General features: G+C 42.3%; 1 protein-coding gene across 1 annotated transcript in view; it reads right to left on the bottom strand.

Annotated features, from left to right (window-relative positions):
- LOC108290025 (S-adenosyl-L-methionine-dependent tRNA 4-demethylwyosine synthase TYW1) overlaps positions 1 to 20,574 on the bottom strand; it is a 259,296-nt gene that overhangs the window by 102,942 nt on the left and 135,780 nt on the right. The window contains exon 13 of the mRNA XM_017509701.2: positions 13,540 to 13,675. Coding sequence (XP_017365190.1) covers positions 13,540 to 13,675 — 136 coding nt within the window. The remainder of the gene's footprint in view (positions 1 to 13,539; positions 13,676 to 20,574) is intronic.

Below are 20,574 nucleotides of genomic sequence, written 5' to 3'. Positions count from 1 at the left end.
CAACAGGTTGACTATATAGTCAAACATAATTTAATTGTACACTTAAAAGTGACTAAAGGAGTATAATTGGATTGTTTATAACACAAAGGATAAATGCTTGAGGGGACAGATTCCACATTTTCCATGATATAATGATTATATATTACATGACTATATCAAAGTATCTCAGGTACCTTATAAATAGATAAATACACCCTCTATGTACCCACAAAACTTAAATTTAAAAACAAAACTCTCTTTAGAACCTTCCTCCTGCATAGAGTTTTTTTGTTGTCGTTGTTTAAAAAAAAAAAAAAAGGTAATTTCTGGTCTTGAGAACAGACATTTGAAGCAGAGAAACCAAGAGGGCTACCAGTTCAATACTCCCCATTCCCTGTTTGCCATCACACAGATTGCTTGCTAGGACACTGCCTAGGTTTCTTATGGGATGGAACCCCTTGCTCCTCTCTGGGAAATACGGAGTGTCAGCAAAGCAAGCCATTAGACACAAGGAGGTAGCTGGCCAGCACATTCTCAGAAAGTCATTTTCAGTCTTTAACAAAAGCACAAAGCCGAGTCCAGATCAGCAGCCACCACCTCCCATATTTCTTAGTCCAGAAGTCTTTCTCAGTACCCTGAAATCAAGAGGAGGAGGTACATGGTGTGAGCGTGTAGGCCTCACTCTGGTGCCTGGACAGGCTGTTTCTGGCAGCAGCTGTGATGCCTCCTTAAAGAAACACTTCCTAAGCACCACAGAGATGAGAAAGCCAGGCCCCTCCGAGGAGACGTCTGAGGCAGGGTGTCTTCATAGATTCCTCCTACAAATTCCACCTAAAAGGTTTTTGTTTTTTAATTAAGTCTTAATCCACACCTCCACACACACCAATCTTTCCACACAGGGAAGCTATAATGCTTGGCCATGCCGACCACGTCACCCAACCACATCTCCCAGAGAGAGGCCTTGTTTAAACTGGCCACATAGTGTTGAATCATTCCACTCCAGGTAAGGTTGATTCCTGTGCTTAAGAGCATTTCACCCAAAGGAACTGTTCCCTATTAGGTAGGGCTATCAAATATAATCTTTTAAAAGGCACGGTTTCCAATTTTCCTTTTTTTTCTCTCTCTCTCTTTTTTTTTTTTTTTTTGTTGTTGTTGTTGTTTAAGAGATGGGATCTTGCCATGTTGCCCAGGCTAGTCAGAAATTCCTGGGCTCAATAGTTTCTCCCACCTCAGACTCCCAAAGTGCTGGGATTACAAGTGTGAGCCACCAAGCCCGGCCTAAAATTTTCTATACTTGTCCTTAGAAAGGGATTTTTAACCTTAGAATAAAAAGAGTACCAACAAATAAGGAATGATTTGCAAGTAGGTGGGAATTCGAGGACCTGCTTAGAATGACTTTAATTCTACCGTCTTTCTTTCTAGACAGTGCTGGAGGAAGGAGTTTGCTTGAATCAACTGATTCGCAACCAAAAATTCTTTAGGAAAATATGAAAGCAAAGGCCAGGCGTGGTGGTTCACGCCTGTAATCCCAACACTTTGGGAGGCTGAGGTGGGTGGATCACCTGAGATCAGGAGTTTGAGACTAGCCTGGCCAACATGGTGAAACCCTGCCTCTACTAAAAACACAAAAATTAGCCGGGCACGGTGGCGCATGCCTGTAATCTCAGCTACTTGGGAGGCTGAGGCGGGAGAATCGCTTGAACCTGGGAGGCACAGGTTGCAGTGAGCCAAGATTGTGCCACTGCACTCCAGCCTGGGTGACAGAGCGAGACTCCGTCTCAAAAAACAAGGAAAGGGAAGGGGAAGGGGAAGGGGAAGGGGAAGGAAAGGAAAAAGGGAGGGGAGGGGAGGGGAAGAAAGAAAGAGAAAGAAAGAAAACAGGAAAACTTGCAATTTCTGCCAATCACTAAGTCAACTGGAAAAGGACAACTACACATTATTAGTTCTGACAGTCAATAGTTTTAGGCTTGTTATGTTGCCCTCATTAATAAAAAGACATCAGTGTGTGTGTATATACATATTCATATAGATACTGTGTGTACACAGTGTATATATATATACACACACACACACTGATGTATGGTATGTAGACCTACGTTTCATCAAATTACAAACACTACTCCACAGTCATCATAGTTCATCCGCTAGCACTTTCAATGTCACATTATTAATTACAATGATTAAATACAAAACCATTTTCTTCTCGAGTGAAAAAAAACCCCAATTTACAATAGAAGAGATTGTTCACATCAGATGAAATCTTCCTGTAGTACCAATAATATATTGGCAATACATCATTACAGAATGACATAATTGTAATAGTTTCATAAAGTTATGCTAATCCATGAAAATCTTAACATCACACTGTGTAACATGGAAACATACTGTGCTGTTCTGGTTCAAAGAATAAATAAGAGAAGGAAAAAGGGTAACTTTAGGTAGCAGGACTAACTTCTATGTTCTGGAAACAGTTACGGTTAACAAGCTAAAGCACTTTGGGGCTAAACAGGGGTGCAAATACCAGTTTGACTTTAATGGCTGGTATTCAGGTTCCCAGACACGATCACCTCCACCTCGAGCTGTGTAGAATAAACAAGTGCTAAAAGATAATAAAAATATACCATGAAGCCAAACAGCTCTGTGACCTTCAACTTCCTCATCTGTAAAATAAGGTGAACTACAATATCTACACCTCATATAAAAGGTATGAAGATGAAATGATACATACTCAGGATTAGTAGCATCAGAATTTAGTAAGAGATTGTTTAACAGATGTTAGCTATTAGAGCTAGGATTATTAAATAAAAGAACTTATGATAAGAATGTTCTCTGCAGGACCAAATGTCTGCTGTACACTGTGCTCAGTTCAATGATGAAACACAACAGAATCTAAACAGCGAACCCTGAGTGGTACAGTGACTGGCTTCCAGGGTCAGGCACCAGGAGCTGGTGGGGCTGCCATAGCTAGGTGGGGTGGATTTGCTGGCCAGATGCTGGAAGAGAAGGAGCCCTGGCAGTGGGCACATCCTTTATTCACAGAAAAACCCAGTTCACTGGATGCTTCAGCATAAACCACAAAGGCTTAAAAAAATTTTTTTTGGCTGGATTCGGTGGCTCATGCTTGTAATTTCAACACTTTTGAGGTCAAGGCAGTGGACTGCTTAAGGCCAGGAGTTCAAGACCAGCCTGCCAACATGGTGAAACCCCGTCTCTACTAAAATACAAAAAATAGCCGGTGTGATGCCATGTGCCTGTAATCCCAGATACTTAGGAAGTTGAGGTGGGAGGATCACTTGAACCTGGGAAGCAGAGGTTGCAGTGAGCTGAAACTTGGTTGGGGTGTGATGAAAATGTTCTGGAATTAGGTAGTGATAATTTCACAAGCTTGTAAATATACTAAAAATCATATTTTAGAAGTGTGAACTCCCCCCCATGTATTCACATTCATTCATTCATTCATTCATTCGAGACAGGGTGTCACTCTGTTGCCTAGGCTGGAGTGCAGTGACACAATCATAGCTCACTGCAGCCTCGGCCTCTTGAGCTCAACTGATCCTCCCACCTCAGCCTCCTAAGTAGGTGGGACTACAAGTGTGCATTAGCACATCTAGCTGATTTTTTCTGGGGTGGGGGTAGGAGGGTAGAGAAAGGGTCTCCATATGTTGCCTAGCCTGGTCTCAAATTCCTGGGCTGAAGCAATCCCCCCACCCTGGCATCCAAAAGTACTGGGATTACAGGCGTGAGCCATTGCACGCTGAACTTTATGATATATAAATTATGCCCTAATTAAAAAAAAGAAACATGGGCATGGACCATTTGTCTCCTGGTTTCTAGGATTCTGAGTTTCTATACAGCTGGGGGAGATAAAAAGCTCTTGGCAGAATGAAGAATGCCTACCTGCATCTTTGACAACTTCCGCCCTGGCCCAGCAGAAATCTTTTCTGCTTTTCCCTGGGTTCTCTGACAAGGTGAAGTCATTCACCCTGCTAAGGTTCACAGAGCTGTTTCGACATATTGTATCCTTTTTTTTTTTTCGAGACAGAGTTTCACTCTTGTTGCCCAGGTTGTGGTGCAATGGGCAATCTCCGCTGACCGCAACCTCCGTCTTCCAGGTTCAAGCGATTCTCCTGCCTCAGCCTCCTGAGTAGCTGGGATTACAAATGCCTGCCACTACACCTGGCTAATTTTTGTATTTTTAGTAGAGAGAGTGTTTCACCATGTTGGCCAGGCTGTCTCCAACTCCTGACCTCAGGTGATCCGCCTTCCTGGGCCTCCCAAAGTGCTGGGATTACAGGCGTGAGCCACCGCACCTGGCCCCTTCTATTTATCTTTTAGCACTTGTTTATTTCACCAAGCCTAGGGTGAAGGTTATCGTTTCTGGGAACCTGAATACTAGGGTGCATGAATTATTATATTAATTGCATTTTTATTAAATGCATACTACAGGCAAAGCACTATCCGAGGCAGTGAGGATACCACAGGCAATGAGAAAATGTCCCTGCTTTCACAGTTGAAAGAATAAAAACCATTAACTATGAAAGTCTGGTGCTGCTGTTGCTATGGAAAAAGACAAGCAGGGAAGAGGAACAGGCAGTGCTGTTGAGGAGGGAAATTATTTTCCATAGGACGAGCAAGGACTAACTCTCTGATAAGGTGATATTTGAGTGGAGTCCTGAAGGAAATGAGAAAGCAGACCATATCAACGTTAGAGAAGCCCACTGCAGAGAGAAAGAATAAATTCTAAGAGTCTAGACAAAGGCAAACAGCCCGGGAAGAAATGGGCAAGGTATGGAAAGGCTATTAAAGACATGGCCAAAACGCAACAAAATGCTCACCCACTCCTGGGAGGAATACAAAAAAAAACCTCAAACCAGACTGGCAAATCTTAAAACCCTGACGATGGCTGGGCACCGTGCCTCACGCCTGTAATCCCAGCACTTTTGAATGCCGAGGTGTGAGGATCATTGAGGCCAGGGGTTTGAGACCAGCTGGGCAACATAGTGAGACTCCAACTGTACAAATTAGAGAATCAAAACACTAGCTGGGAGTGGTGGTACACGCCTGTAGTCCCAGCTTCTTGGGGGTCTGAGGTGGGAAGATCATTTGAGCCTAGGAGGTTGAGACTGCAGTGAGCCGTGACGGCACCACTGCACTACATGCCAACAGAGCAAGACCCTGTCTCAGAAAATAAACAAAATAAAATAAACAAGTAACAAGACCAAGTATTCATGAAAGGAGAAATTCTAGTGCACTAGTCTCCTAAGTATAATCACGTAGGACAGGGTACAACGACAAACATTTAATCAAGTTCAAGTTCAAGATGTATACATTCTATGATCCAGCAACTTCCAATCACAGGTTGGTTCCTAAAGAAAATGCTGCATATGTGCATAGGGAGACACTCTCAATAATGTTCACTGCAGAGTTAGAAACTGTGAAATAACCCAAATGCCCATCTGTAGGAGGATGAATTTCTCCTCCATCAGGGAGTATTTACAGGATGGAAGGCTACATAGCAGTTACAAAGTCTCAAAGGCTAAATATAACAATATGAATACCTCACAAGCATAATATCAGACAAAAGAAAAACAAGTTGCATGGAGAAAGAAATAAGGGAGGGAGGCTACTATTTAGTGGGTATGAAGTTCCGGCCGGGCGCAATGGCTCACACCTGGAATCACAGCACTGTGGGAGGTGCAGGCAGGTGGATCACTGGAAGTCAAGAGTTCGAGACCAGCTTGGCTAACACGGTGAAACCCTGTCTCTACTAAAATAAAAAAATTGGTTGGATGTGGTGGTGCATGCCTGTAATCCCACACACTTGGGAGGCTGAGGCAGGAGAATCACTTGAACCCAGGAGGCGGAGGTTGCAGTGAGCCGATATCATGCCACTGCACTCCAGCCTGGGCGACAAGAGTTAAATTCTGTCTCAAAAAAAAAAATAAAAGGGAGGGGTATGAAGTTTCACAGTTTGGGGGAAAGTATGGGGAGATGAAACAGTCCTGGAGATGGATGGTGGTGACAGTGGCACTTAATGGGAATGTACATGATGCCACTTAACTGTATGCCTTAAAATGGTAAAAAGGTAATTTTTTATTTTTAAAAAATGGCCAAAATTTAAATCAAGTTGCATAAGGATATACAAAGGGTTATGTTATTATATAAAGTTTTAAAATATGGAAAACACTATCCTCTATTATTTATGAAGTCATACATAAGAGTGAAGTATAAATATGGAATGATAGGCCAGAAGCAGTGGCTCATGTCTGTAATCTCAGCACTTTGGGAGGCCAAGGGATCACCTGATGCCAGGAGTTCAAGACCAACCTGGGCAACACAGTGAGACCATATCTCTACAAAATGCAAAATTTAGCCAGGCGCAGTGGCACACAACTATTGTCTCTAGCTACTTGGGAAGCTGAGGTGAGAGGACTGCTTGAGCCCATGAGTTCAAGGCTGTGGTGAGCCACGATTGTACCACTGCACTCCAGCCTGGGCAACACAGCAAGACCCCCTGTGATGGTTGATACTGAGTGTCAACTTGACTGTATTAAGGATACAAAGTACTGTTCCTGGATGTGTCTGTGAGGGTGTTGCTGAAGGAGATTAACATTTGAGTCAGTGGACTGGGAGAGGCCAACCCACCCTCAATCCAGGTGGCCGCCATCTAATCAGCTGCCAGTGCGGCCAGAACAAAAGCAGGCAGAGGAACGTGGAAAGACTAGGCTGGTTGAGTCTTCCGGCCTCATCTTTCTCCCCTGCTGCATGCTTCCCGCCCTCGAACATCAGACTCCAAGTTCTTCTGCTTTTGAACTCTTGGACTCACACCAGTGGTTCGCCAGGGGCTCTCAGGCCTTCAGCCACAGACTGAAGGCTGCACTGTGGCTTCCCTCTTTTGAGGTTTTGGGATTTGGACTGGCTTTCCTGCTCCTCAGCTTGCAGATGGCCTATTGTGGGACATCACCTTGGGATCGCATGAGTCAATTCTCCCTAATAAACTCTCCTTCATGTATTCATCTTCCCTATTAGTTCTCTGTCCCTCCAGAGAACCCTAATACACCCTGTCTCTTTAAAAAATATATATGGAATGATAAACAGCAAATATGGAATACTGAATACAGTATGGAATGATAAACACCAATTATAGGATACAGATTCCCTCTGAGAGAAAGGAAAGGAAAAGAAGTATGATAGAAAAGAGGTCCACAGGGCCTGCAAATGAATTTATAATATTTACTTCTTAAGCTAGACTACAGTTATAGCGATACCTACTATCTTATTCACTGTATCCTTTCATATGTATAAAATATTTCATCATACACACAAAAACGATGATAGAGGGCATCACCTTTAAAAATTTAAACAAAATTACCTCCCATAATGTTTCCAGGTGTTTTTGTCTAGGCCCTATAAGGCAGGCACTGTTATTTGCCCCATTTCACAGGTGAGAAAAATGAGTCCCTTGCCCCAAATTACACACACAGTAGGTGGCAGAGCTCATATCCAAACCTTGGTAGTCTTGTTTCAGAGACCCAAGCTTTCAATGACTAAACCAAGCGGGGAACAATGCAATATACACCAAGAGAAGAGTGGATAAATGCAGTTTGCTCACTGACCAGATACTTATGTGGCAATCATGCGTCAGTCACCATGTTAAGAGCTTTGAATACCGCAGTAAACAAAAAGACATAAAACACATTGTGCCTTCCCTAGGGGACCTTTCAGTTCACAGCAAGGACAATTAAACAAGCAGTCACACCAACCCCTGCTGTCCTGGGTGGTAAGAGAAAGCACAAATACCCTTCATGCAGAAGTCCCAAATGCAGACCATGGGAGGGGAGGGAAGGAGTTGGGGAAGACTGCCAAAGGCAAGACTTGTAAGGCTATCTGTTAAATCCATTTAAAAAAAAAAATTATCCAGACAGTAAGAACAGTGCCGAAGTGTTATATTTACTTCCTTTTTTTTTGAGATGGAATCTCTATCTGTCTCCCAAGCTCTAAGCTGCAGTGAAGAGGCATGATCTCCGCTCACTGGAACCTCTACCTCCCAGTTTCAAGTGATTCTGCTGCCTCAGCCTCCCAAGTAGCTGGGATTACAGATGCTCACCACCACACCCAGCTAATTTTTTTATTTTTAGTAGAGACAGGGTTTCACCATGTTAGCAGGATGGTCACAAACTCCTGACCTCAGGTGATCCATGGGTCTCAGCTTCCCAAAGTGCTGGGATTACAGGCATGAGCCACCATTCCTGGCCTATTACTACTTCTATAGAAAGATGTGACACTCTGTTTTAAAAAAAAAAAAACCAACTGGGTGTGATGGCTCATGCCACACCTATAATCTCAGTACTATGGGAGGCCGAGGCAGGTAGATGGGTTAGGGCTCAAGAATAGACTTTGGCATCGATGAAGAGAGATGGAAATAAACAAAGTAGGTCAACAAGAAGGGAAACTTGTCAGAACCATGGAAGAGAGACAAGCTCATCCTAAAAGAAGGAAAGGAAGAAGATACATTTCACTGACTACAAGAAATTCTAGGATAAAATCCATGCCACGATTTAATGTACCATTATCTTATGCTTCTTCTTTGGGAAAGTCTCAATGCTACCAGTTAAATATATAACACATCCTCTCTGGCTGCATTCAATTTTAGAAATGTTTAAAAGTGATGAAACATGCATGCTACAACTCAGGAGTAGCAGAGGTGCTGAGACTTTGTCTTCAGTGTGAGCAGAGGTGCTGAGACTTTGTCCTCGGTGTGAGCAGAGGTGCTGAGACTTTGTACTCAATGTGGGAAGGACAGAAAATCTGACTGTCAGGCCTCTAGGGTGGGAAGAAGGGCACAGGAACATCATTCACTCCTGCTGCTCCCTATACTGGCCAACAAGCAAGAAACGGGGCAGGATGAATGACTATGCTGACCTTAACATGACAGTCACAGAAGTGTAATGACAAGGAAAAATGCTGATGACACAATGTTAAACAAAAACAAGAGTAACATGTAAGATGGAATTAAATTTGCAAAAAAGCATGCCCTCCCACAGTGGATGAAGTAGAAGCAATTCAAATGTTAATTACTGCATTAAGGTCCTGGAATTATAGGTAATTTCTTTCCGTGTCTCTTTATATTTCTCTTTACTTCCCCCAAATTTCCATAATCAGCATATAATATTTTTATAACCCAAGATAAGGTCAAATATAAAATGTTTTGTTTCTTCATTTGCAAACTGTGGGCCACATACATGATAGGGGTTATTTAAATATTTGATACAGGGCTATCTCACTGATGTATAATAAGCCCTTCTTCTCAATGGAACACCCGTTGTTCAAACGATGTCAGGTCAGAGCACCCTAACATTTGCAGAAAGAGGGCCAATGTTCATTGTTAATGCGTAATGCAAGAAACGATGTTGGCCAATTTTCTTTTTAAATACGAGGTTTCAAGAATCCCAAGGCTATATATAACATAGAAAAGGATTGAACAGTTCAACTTACTACTGGATCCTGGCATAATCACAGTCCAGCAGAAACACATCTGGTCACACTGCGGATGAAAGTTTACTGCTAAAAGCTGCTGGTATTTTCTTGTGTAAGATGTATTTCTCTTTTTTAAAAAAGAACTATTTGACAAGTAGCTATTGCAGACGGAAATTGAAGCTAACACATTTTTTCCTCTGGTATCTTGATGGAATTGGTTTTTAGCCCACATACTCAAGTACCAATATATTTCTCTCCTCATATTGAAAAGGAACATTTTGACAAAGGATAAAAATCTGGAAATGTAAACATTATACTTGCCAAGAGTTAAAAACAAAATATGCTACCTTCTACTTTGGGTAGTACCAGATCAGAAATGGGCTGAAAATCTTGGGACATATCAAATTTTTTTGTTAAAAAGTTCAAGAAACACTCTTCAAATGCCTTTTCTTGCCCAGGCATATTATAAAAGCCTAATCAAATAACAGAAGATAACAGTATGGATGTTCTAATTAAAATATCTGAAATAGCACTTTCATTTATAGTAATCCGATATGAGTTTTTATTTTTATTTTAATATTTTTATTTTGAGACAGAATCTCACTCTTGTTGCCCAGAGTAGAGTACAGTGGTGTATGCTTGGCTCACTGCAACCTCCACCTCCTGTGTTGAAGCAATTCTTCTGCCTCAGCCTCCGGAGCAGCTGGGATTAGAGGTACCTGCCACCATGCCCAGCTAATTTTTTTTTTTTTTTTTTTTTTTTTTTTGTATTTTTAAAAGTAGAGAAGAGGTTTCACCACGTTAGCCTGGCTGGTCTCGAACTCCTGACCTCAAGTGATCTCTGCCTGCCTCAGTCTCCCAAAGTGCTGGGATTACAGGCCTGAGCCACCACCCCCAGCCGGTATTTGAGTTTTTATGTCTTTGACCCTAGCTGACACATATAACAACAAAATATATGTTTTAAGTGTTAAGCATAAACAGTAAAACAAATCTTGCTTCGTAGCATCTACTGTGTCTTATAAGATAAGACACTCAGAAGGAAATAACAGCTTAAGTCAATTTAAAGGAAAATTGTTAAGAGCAGCCTCCTGCCACAGATCTTCTACAAGAACAAGAAACAAAAACTCTAATTGCAACAAAATACTCAGAAAGCAATTGCCCCAATGTGTGGGCAGTTTACCCAAGGAAGCTTTCCAACAAGAATTACACAGAGACAATAATGACTTCTATTTAAGATGCTGTGAAACTGCCTCAAAATAAATAAATAAATAAATCCATTCTGATGTTTATGCTATGTAAATCCAAGACAGCTTAGAAACCAAAGTAAGGCCTTTTTTCATTTCTTAAATAACATCACTATTAATAACAAATAAAGGCATAGATTTAACTTCTCAAGGATAAAACAGCAAAAAAACCCACAAAGATTTAAACAGCTGGAGAGTTGCTAAAATGCATATGGTATGTCACAAATCTCTGTTGAGTTTCCACCCATTCATCCTTTTAAGAAACATTTTGGCAGGGCGAGGTGGCTCACACCTGTAATGCCAGCATTTTGGCAGGCCAAGGCAGGGGGATCACTTGAGGTCAGGAGTTCGAGATCAGCCTGGCCATCATGGTGAAAACCCTGTCTCTACTAAAAATACAAAAATTAGCCAGGCATGGTGGCATGCACCTGTAATCCTAGCTACTGGGGAGGCTGAGGCAGAAGAATCGCTTGAACCCAGGAGGTAGAGGTTGCAGTGAGCCAAGTTCATGCTACTGCACTCCAGCCTGGGCAACAGAACAAGACTCCATCTCGAAAAAATAAAAAGAGAAGAAAAGAAAAAAAGAAATATTTATCAGGCCTGGAGCAGTGGCTCATGCCTATAATCCCAACACTTCCAAGGCAGGAAGACTGCTTGAGGCCAGGAGTTCAAGACTGTCTCTGCAAAAAATTATTTGGGGATGGCAGTATGTGCCTGTGATCCCAGATACTTGGGAGGCTGAGGTAAAAGGATTGTTTAAGCCCAGGAGCTGGAGGCTGTAGTGAGCTGGAGGCTATGATGGTGCCACTGTGTTACAGCTTTGGGGACAGAGCAAAACCCATTCTCCAAGAAAAAAATGGAAACATTTATGAAATACTGTGCTGTGCTTGACATTGTGCAGAATTCAGACATAAGTAAGGAATACAGATCAGGAGAGAGCAGCTAAGACAAAACAGAAGAAAAACAGTGTTTTTTAATAGATATAAAACTTAGAAAGGGAGAAAGGTGCAGCTAATTGTAATGAGAAAAGACTTTGCAGTAAAGGTAATAACAAAACTGGGTCTAGGAGGTATACAGAATTTCTACAAGTCAAACAAGGGAAAGAAAGGACATTCATTCCCAAATCTGGGGAGACAGTAATCAAATCAAAGACTCAGAAAGGAGAAGGTAGTGGCCATCTGTGTGGAAATGGCAGGGAAGCAGGGAAGCATGGCCCCTCTGGGGAATACAGTGAAAAAGGAGTCAGGAAATGCACACTGAGGCCAGACAGCCAGGGATTAGGGATGTCAAAGCAAGCGCTGGGCACAGGAGAGAAGGGAAGTTTTCTGGGACAGTGACTCCTGTAACTGGCTGCATACTTAATGACACCTGGGATGTCTAACAAGCAGATTCTCAGATGCCATGAGGACCAGGAAATTGTCATTTTTTTTTAAGCTCCTGGGGTGATTTTCATTATCAGTCAGATGTCAGGAATGCACAAAGAATGCTTAGAAAAGTGACAGAAAGGAAGCAAGGAAGGAAGGAGGATTGATGGAAGAACAGAGCCAGAAGGTTACTTTAGATGAAAAAGAAAAGGAAGGTAAGCCTGCCATATGAAAACACACACGAAGAGCCAAATGTCTGCAGAAAAAGATATTCAATATGAACATTCTGGGCTATTGATGGCTTAGGAAATTTGGTTCCAGAAATTCACAAAAATTAACTTCATATTTAAACATATACTATTTTCAGGCTTTTTTTTTTTTTTTTAGATGGGGTCTCACTTTGCTGCCCAGGCTGGAGTGCAGTGGAGCGATCTCGGCTCACTATAACCTCTGCCTCCCAGGCTCAAGCAATCTTCCCACCTTAGCCTCGTGAGTAGCTGGGACCACAGGTATGTGCCACCACGCATGGCGTGCGTGTGTGTGTGTGTGTGTGTGTGTGTGTGTGTGTGTGTGTGTGTTTTGGTAGACATAGGGCTTTGCCGTGTTGCCCAGCTGGTCTCAGACTCCTGACCTCAAGTGATCTACCTATCTTGGCCTCCCAAAGCGCTTGGACTACAGGTGTGAGCCTCAGATTACACCCAGCATGTAGATGCATCTTTTAAGATGGCTATATACAGTCTGCCCTCCATATCTGTGGGTTCCATTTCCACACATTCAACCAACCACAGATGAAAAATATTTGGAAAAAATAAAACAATTAAAAATCACACAAATATTTAAAATGCTGTATAACAACTACTTACATGGTATTTACATTGTACCACAAATTGTAAGTAATCTATAAATGATGTAAAGTATATAGGAGGATGTGTGTAGGTTATTTGCAAATACAGTGTCATTTTATATTATTTTTATTTTTTATTTGTTTTTTTGAAACGGAGTCTCACTCTGTCACCCAGGCTGGAGTGCAGAGACATGATCTTGACTCACTGCAGCTTCCACCTCCCAGGTTCAAGTGATTCTCCTGTCTCAGCCTCCTGAGTAGCTGGGATTACAGGCACGTGCCATCATAACCGGCTAATCTTTTGGTATTTTTAGTAGAAATGGGGTTTGACCATGTTGGTCAGGCTGGTCTTGAACTCCCGACTTAAAGGCAAATGATGTAGGTTAAGCATAGTGCTACAAACTTAAGAGGAACTCAATAAATATTTATCAAATAGTAAATATTCAAAGTTCCTTGAAGAAGGAAGTCTTTAAAAAGTTGAAAGTTATATTTCACTTTTTTTTTATTTTAAAGAGAAAAGAAGAGGAAGTACCTCGGTTCTTTTCTTTCATGTTTCCTTCTTTCATTCTTTTTCTTTTAACTTCAGTACACACCTGAGGGTTATTTATTTTTAAGACGTCATCATTCTTACCTTGGCTGCCAAGGCTTTTAAACTGTCAAGGAATCTCTGCCAGAAATCCTTGAAGAGTGGGCGGTCGATTTTCTTCAGACTCTCTTTGGTGCTGGCATCCACACTGACATACAGCTGAGTAACTGGCTTGAGGTTCCTTGGTAAAAAAAAAAAAAAAAAAAAGAAAGAAAAGAAAACATATTCCTCTATCAGGCTTTCCATGATGTAAAACTTGCTATAATAGATATAGGGATTAAACATTTCTCTGGGTCTAGACACTTCCACTTCTCCCCAGAAGACTGAACTAATGATTTTAATAATATGACAAAATGGGATGGCCTCTGGTTATTATTATTATTATTTTTTTTGAGACGGGGTTTCTCCATGTTGGTCAGCCCGGTTTCGAACTCCCAACCTCAGGTCATCTGCCCACCTCAGCCTCCAAAAGTGACTGGGATTGTAGGCCTGAGCCACTGTGCCCAGCCAGCCTCTGGTGATTTTTTAAATGACTGGAAACAATCCCTAACACATTGAAAACACTGAATTACTTACAATTCAATGTAAAATAAAATATGATCTAAGTTCAGGTCTGACAACATCAGCCCAGCACAATTAGGCTCTCTGATCTCACTTTCCCACCCACATAGTCTGCCAACCACATGGGGTCTGCACAGCTAGGCCACCTCCCTCCATCCATTCACTGACAGAAATCCTCTAAGGAGCAAGAAAGAAACCCAAAAGCTCAGGCCTTATTCGAAGGACACAGAATCACACCTACGCTTCCAACAGTGGAAATGGGTTTCATGTCAAGCCCTGAGAGGCAAACAATGACCCATCTGGGGAACTTTAAGCAGTGCAGACCTAACACAGCAGCAACCTCGTAATTACACAGAAGAAAAAAGTGCAGTTTCCATGAACACCACTCACTCTCCACTTCTCTCAAATTCACTGCTTTGTTTCATAATTTCATTCCTACCTACTAGATTTCTAGTAGGTCCTTCTAGTAGGTCTTTCCCCCGGCCCCAATCCCCAGACAGGGTCTCATTCTCATCAGGCTGCAGTGCAGTGGCGCAATCACAGCTCACTGCAGTCTCAAGCGACCCTCCTCTCTCAGTATCTCAATGGGACCACAGGCATGTGCCGCCACACCTGGCTAATTTTTTAAATTTTTCTGTAGAGAAAGGGGCCTCACTATGTTACCCAGGCTGGTCTGGATCTCCTGGGCTGAGGTGATCCACCTACCTCAGCCTCCCAAAGTGCTGAAATTAGCAGTGTGAGCCACTGTGCCCGACCCTACTAGATTTCTCACAAGTTATACATTAAACCTAGACTGCATTTTTCTTTTTTTAGGCGGGGTCTCACTCTGTCACCCAGGCTGGAGTACAGTGGTGTGATCTCAGCTCACTGAAACCTCCCAGGTTTCAAGATTCTCCTGCCTCAGCCTCTCAAGCAGCTGGGATTACAGGCGTGCCCCATCACGCTGGGCTAATTTTTGTACTTTTAGTAGAGACGGGGTTTCACCATGTTACCCAGGCTGGTCTCAAACTCCTGACCTCAAGTGATCCGCCCACTTTGGCCTCCCAAAGTGCTGGGATTACAGGTGTGAGCCACTGTGCCCAGCCTAGACTGTACTTTTTCTAAAGCCTCTCCCCTTCTCCCTTCAAACGGGTCTCATAATTCATTCTCTTCAGTAAATTTAGAACTAGAAGAAAGAAATGCCCCCTTAATAATCCTCTGATCAAATTCTCCCAATATTCTTTTTCTATAACGATTCCACAATTTATTCCAGATTGCCCCCTAGAAATTTGTGCATTTTTTGTTTCAAAGTCCATGCATTTTTAAAAAATGAAGATATCGTGTACATGCCATATAATTCACCACTTTAAGATGGTTTATGTGCTTTATATAAAGCATCAGCCATATCAATCTTTGAGTGTAAGATCTTGAAGAGCAAGAATCCTATTTTTCTTTTTATCCAGCCACACAGGTAGACACTAAAGCTACTTTTTAGGAGATATTGTCAATTTCGGCAGACAAAATTTTTAAGGGAATACAGGCCAAACAGATGCTTGCAATGATGCGGCTTAGTGACATGCAGAAAAATCAGAAGTGTCTAGTCTTCTATTCACTTTCATTAAAAGTAGAGAGACTCTGACCAAATGTGGGAAAGAGGTGATGAAGATACTGGCAGGCTCTCGTGCTTTAAGGCCCTGCAGCACCGATGTACTAGGGGAATCCTTCAAAGTTCAGGTAATGGGTCACGACTGAGGAAAGCACATTAATTACTGAAAATGTAAAACAAAAGCATCAGTAATAACAGCATTCTGTCTCATCACTCCTTTGCTGGGTGCCTTTTTGATAAAAGACAAGCTATGCTTCTTTAACTGGATTTTTCTTTTACAAAAAAAGGAAAAGAAGACTATCTTAATGGTTACTACTGGGTACCATCATCTGACTAAACAGGACTTTGTCAAAAGCTTCCTGACGCAAAATGAGAACTGCCCTGACTTTTTCTATGCTTCCATAACTGCTTAAGATTATGAACAGTACATTCCAAAGGCCATACTTCTTTTATAAACCTCTATCATTTACGAAATAGGAAGCCCTGGACACTGACAGTACCAATAAGGAATTCTAGTCAATACTGGACATCTGAGACGCTACTCCCAAGGAAGTCTAGAGCTCTCTTGTCAAGGAGCAGAGGAAGAACGGAGTGGAGGAAAAGGTCTCTAGGAATTGCAGAGCTCATTTTGAAGAGGCTCAAAATTAGCAGAGACCTTCGGAGATATTTTCCTACCTTTAGGGACCTTATGTCTAGCACTGGTCTCTATCCACCCGGAAAAGACAATGAGGGTTCCAGGAGGGTCACTTACCTGTCTCTATTCTACACGGAGATAACAAATGTTCCCCAAAAGCAAAAGGGTCTTACATCATCAAAATCGTAATTCTTCCTGTATCCGAGGATCTCATGGCACCGCTGGGAGTCATTAAAAAGGATATCCTCCACTCCCCAGAAAAAGAGACAATATTTAAGACAGACAACCTTAAGCCCAAACCTCTGTAAAAATGCCCAAGGATTCTTGATGTGAGTATTGTAAGGACCCTTGGCCTTAATTTTAAATCTCTGAGTTAAGAATTATCATATATAAAAATGTGCTGACAAACATAAAACTCCCTCCCGTTTCCTTTCTGTAGAGACCATCAGTCCTCATTCTATCTTCTGAACCTTGGAAGGTAGAATGAGACCTGACAATATCAGCAGAAAGAAAAAAAAAAAAGAAGAGACATTTATGTTTGTTAGAAATCCAAGTAAATAGTGACTTTGAAGCTCCTCCTTGGGATAAAATAAATAACCAGAGTGACCCAAACATCCAGTGATATTAAAACCTAAATCTCTAAGGCAATCTGGGGCTTTCAGAGCAAGCCAAATAGCTCAGGAGGAAGTGAGGAGGAGAGTGAATGAAGAGGAAAGAATTATCTACTGCTCCCTGAGCCAGGCACACTCTGCTGTGTGCTTGACTCTTCATCAGTTTAGTTCACTGAATCATCACAATAAGACAACCATGCAGTTGCTACTTAGGCCCATTTTAAAGATGATGAAGCTGAGGTTCAAGAGGCTAAGTAATGTGTGCAAAGATCTATAAATAATAAGCATCAGGGCAGGCACGGTGGCTCACGCCTGTAATCCCCAGCACTTTGAAAGGCTGAGGCAGGCGGATCGTCTGTGGTCACGAGTTCGAGACCAGCCTGGCCAACATGGTGAAACCCTGTCTTTACTAAAAATACAAAAATTAGCCAGGCATGATGGAGGGAGCCTATAATTCCAGCTACTCAAAAGGCTGAGGCACAAGAATCGCTTGAACCCAGGAGGCAGAGGTTGAAGTGAGCTGAGATCACACCACTGCATTCCAGGCTGGGCAACAGGTTGAGATCCTGTCTTAAAAAAAAGAAAAAAAAAATCTGTACTTTAAAAGTTTCTGGTTGGAATGCTCTATTTCTGTCATATAGGTTAAATCCAGGTTATAGAGGTTCTCTAAAAGATGTGGGTGAATGTCTCAGCAAAAACTAAAGAAAACAAAACACAAAGCAAACACAATAACAGAAACACAGAACCAGCAGAAGAAAGAGAATAAACTTCCTGCATAGTTTCAAGGAAGAAGGTGTTCAAAAGTAAAGGGACACACAGCTGAAATTTGGGGGCAGGAGGCGTCGTCGGCATCATCGCACAGAGAAGTGTATAAGAAATGAATCCATGGAGTCTTCTGTCGCAGAAGACATCAGCTATGAGGCTCCTCTCTGACTGCAAAGCTGAATACACAGATGGTGCAATGTTTTAGAACAAACTTCTAAACTCGTAGGTCTACAGGAACCAAGGAAATAATGTGAGTCAGATAAGCCACTTTTAAGGGGAGGGGGAAAGTTCTTTGCGTATCAAAATGCAGATTGTATATGAAGCACACAAGAATATTCTCTCCTTACTCAAAGTGATAGGCTTTCTTCCATTTTTCTGGGACTATGTGGCCTCTCCGTCTACCTTTCATTATTTCACTGTTAGAAATGGTGACAGGAATTTCTCTGATATGAGAAAATCAACCGTGCAATTCCTCTGACAGGTGGCAGATGACACTCAGCCTCAGGGCTGAGGAAAGAGCAAGATGGGAGGTGTGTGGAGAGCTGAAAAGAACACGGCTTCATGGAAAACATAACTATGCCTTGGCTCTTCACAACTTCTGCCAGATCATCTTCTTTTCAAAAGTCCAAAGTCCAGATTTTACATAAAACCTCTCGATTTTTCAATGTTGGCTCCAAAAAAAACTGCTAGACATGCTGTAGGAAAAGCAAAACCTGCTTCTTATCAACTGCGGGTTTGAGACCTCTGGGCTTAAGGAGAAAATGGATTGCTTATCACCTGGACTACTCACATAATTATAATCATCAACTGAGTTCCTGAAGAACACTGAGCTCCAGCAGGTTCAAGGTTATACTCCTTGACAAGTGTGGTCTGTTGTGCTGTATGTAGACTGCAAATATGGCCATCGACTCCTCCCGTCCCAGCACCCACGTGCCCCTGCCTATAGATTTGCGTGCTTCTCATTGACCTGAAGCTCCGCTGTGTGAAGTAAGCAAATGTGATACAAGCAAAGGCTTGAAAGATGCTCAAGCACTGAGGCTTGCCCCACTCGCTGCTCTTTGAAACCCTGGCACCCTGTGATAAAGTGCAGCACAGCTGCTGAGGGATGAGAGGCCACATGAATAGAGACCCCTGAGTCCAGCCCAGCCAATCATCAGGCACCCAGCCCTGGCAGATTCATCCACTGAGAAACACTGAGACAAGCAAAGCCACCCAAGGCCAAAAGTCTTTCAGGCTGACCTGCAGAGTTAAAGCTAAATAAATGATTGTTAGTTAGAGCCACACATTCTGAGGTGGGTGGCCGCAGCCAAAGAGGACTGACATGTTAAAATATATCGGTAGGTTCCTGTGAAGACAGGGCTTTTCTCCTATATAATCACCACCAGGCCTGTTAACATGAAGTGTGTTACACATTCTTGTCACTTTTATTAACCTCTGTTTTGACAAACAAAAGCATAAAGCTACTCAGAAAGCAAAAGCTTTCTCATTTGCCTAAGGTGTTTGCTTCCACACAGCAACCACAACCAGTATCTGGCTCTCCCATAAATCCTGGAGGACCACTCACTGTGAAAACTCCTCTCGGGGCCAGAACTGTCAGTAAAGAGTCTCATATAATTTGGCTCTGTCCCCACCCAAATCTCATGTTGAATCCTCGATGTTGGAGAAGGGGCCTGGTGGGAGGTGGTTGGATGATGGGGACATCCCCCTTGCTATTCTTGTGACAATGAGTGGGTCCTCATGAGACCTGGCTGTTTAAAAGTGTGGAGCACATCCCCCTTCTTTCTCTTCCTCCTGCTCCGCTGTGTGAAGATGTGCCTGCTTCCCCTTTGCCTTCCACCGTGATTCTAAGTTTCCCGAGACCTCCCTTGCCATGCTTCCTAAACAACCTGCAGAACTGTGAGCCAATTAAACCTCTTTCGTCACAAATTACCTAGTCTCAGTCAGCTCCTTACAGCAATGCAAGAACAGACTAACACAGTCATATATGCTTTGGAGCTGGAGGGAAGACTGAAACTCTTTTAGGGAAAGGTTTAGTACCCTGAAAAAGCCACTAGCCTGAATATAATGCAGACCAATTGACAAAGTCAAGACTCCCCTCAAAAGACCCCAGAGTATAGGTGGTATTGCAGTTACTTAGAAAAAAATTATTTTTGAATTAAAAAAAGTAAAAAATAAATAGGCCACTCAACCACCCAGAGAGCATTATTCCTCCTGCTGTGTGTAAGGCCAGAAGCCCTTCCCAGGTTTACAGTAAACCTGTTGAGTGTCGAGCCGCCCTTCTTGTTGCTCTCCTCTTTCTTTAATTCTTATAGTGTGCTCAAAGATGAAATGGCTGCAAGAGACTCAGCTAATAGCTGAACTGTATGAGCTGACTTGCTGTATAGAATCAGCATTATCAACATTAAAGGAAACTTCCAAAATACATGGCCTGTGTTCTATTAGTTCATCTACAGCCTTATTTTTCTGAAAGAAATTAAGACACCAGAGACAACTGGTATTTTGTTTCCTCCTAATCCACAGAAACAAGGAAGATTATTTCCTCTTAGAGAACTTTTTCTTTCTATTTTCTCTTGTGATATGGGGGTCGGCAGGGAGAATCTTTAGTTTAATTCAGAGAGGCCTCAGTCCTGAAAGTATTCGTTTAAAAGTAAAGGCTATCTCAAGACTCTCTTGTTTCACCGCTCTATAATCCAGAGTGTTTCAAACTTGTGGTCTTACGACACGTCATAGTATCCAGCATGGCAATTCTCATCATTCTGTTTTTGACGTTATTTTCTGGATAGTTCAAATCTTTCACTGGGAAAATGTGGGGGCAGGAGGTTGTCTTATGCTTAGAACCTCCTAACATTTGGGCACACACACTATTCCCAAGCCAGGACTTGGGACTGATCTGTTTCAGAAAAAGGAAAGCAGAAACGTCCTCA

The sequence above is a fragment of the Cebus imitator genome, unplaced genomic scaffold (assembly GCF_001604975.1).
Source record: "Cebus imitator isolate Cc_AM_T3 unplaced genomic scaffold, Cebus_imitator-1.0 Scaffold419, whole genome shotgun sequence".
Taxonomy (NCBI): domain Eukaryota; kingdom Metazoa; phylum Chordata; class Mammalia; order Primates; family Cebidae; genus Cebus; species Cebus imitator.
This window is presented reverse-complemented; position numbering and strand designations above follow the sequence as displayed.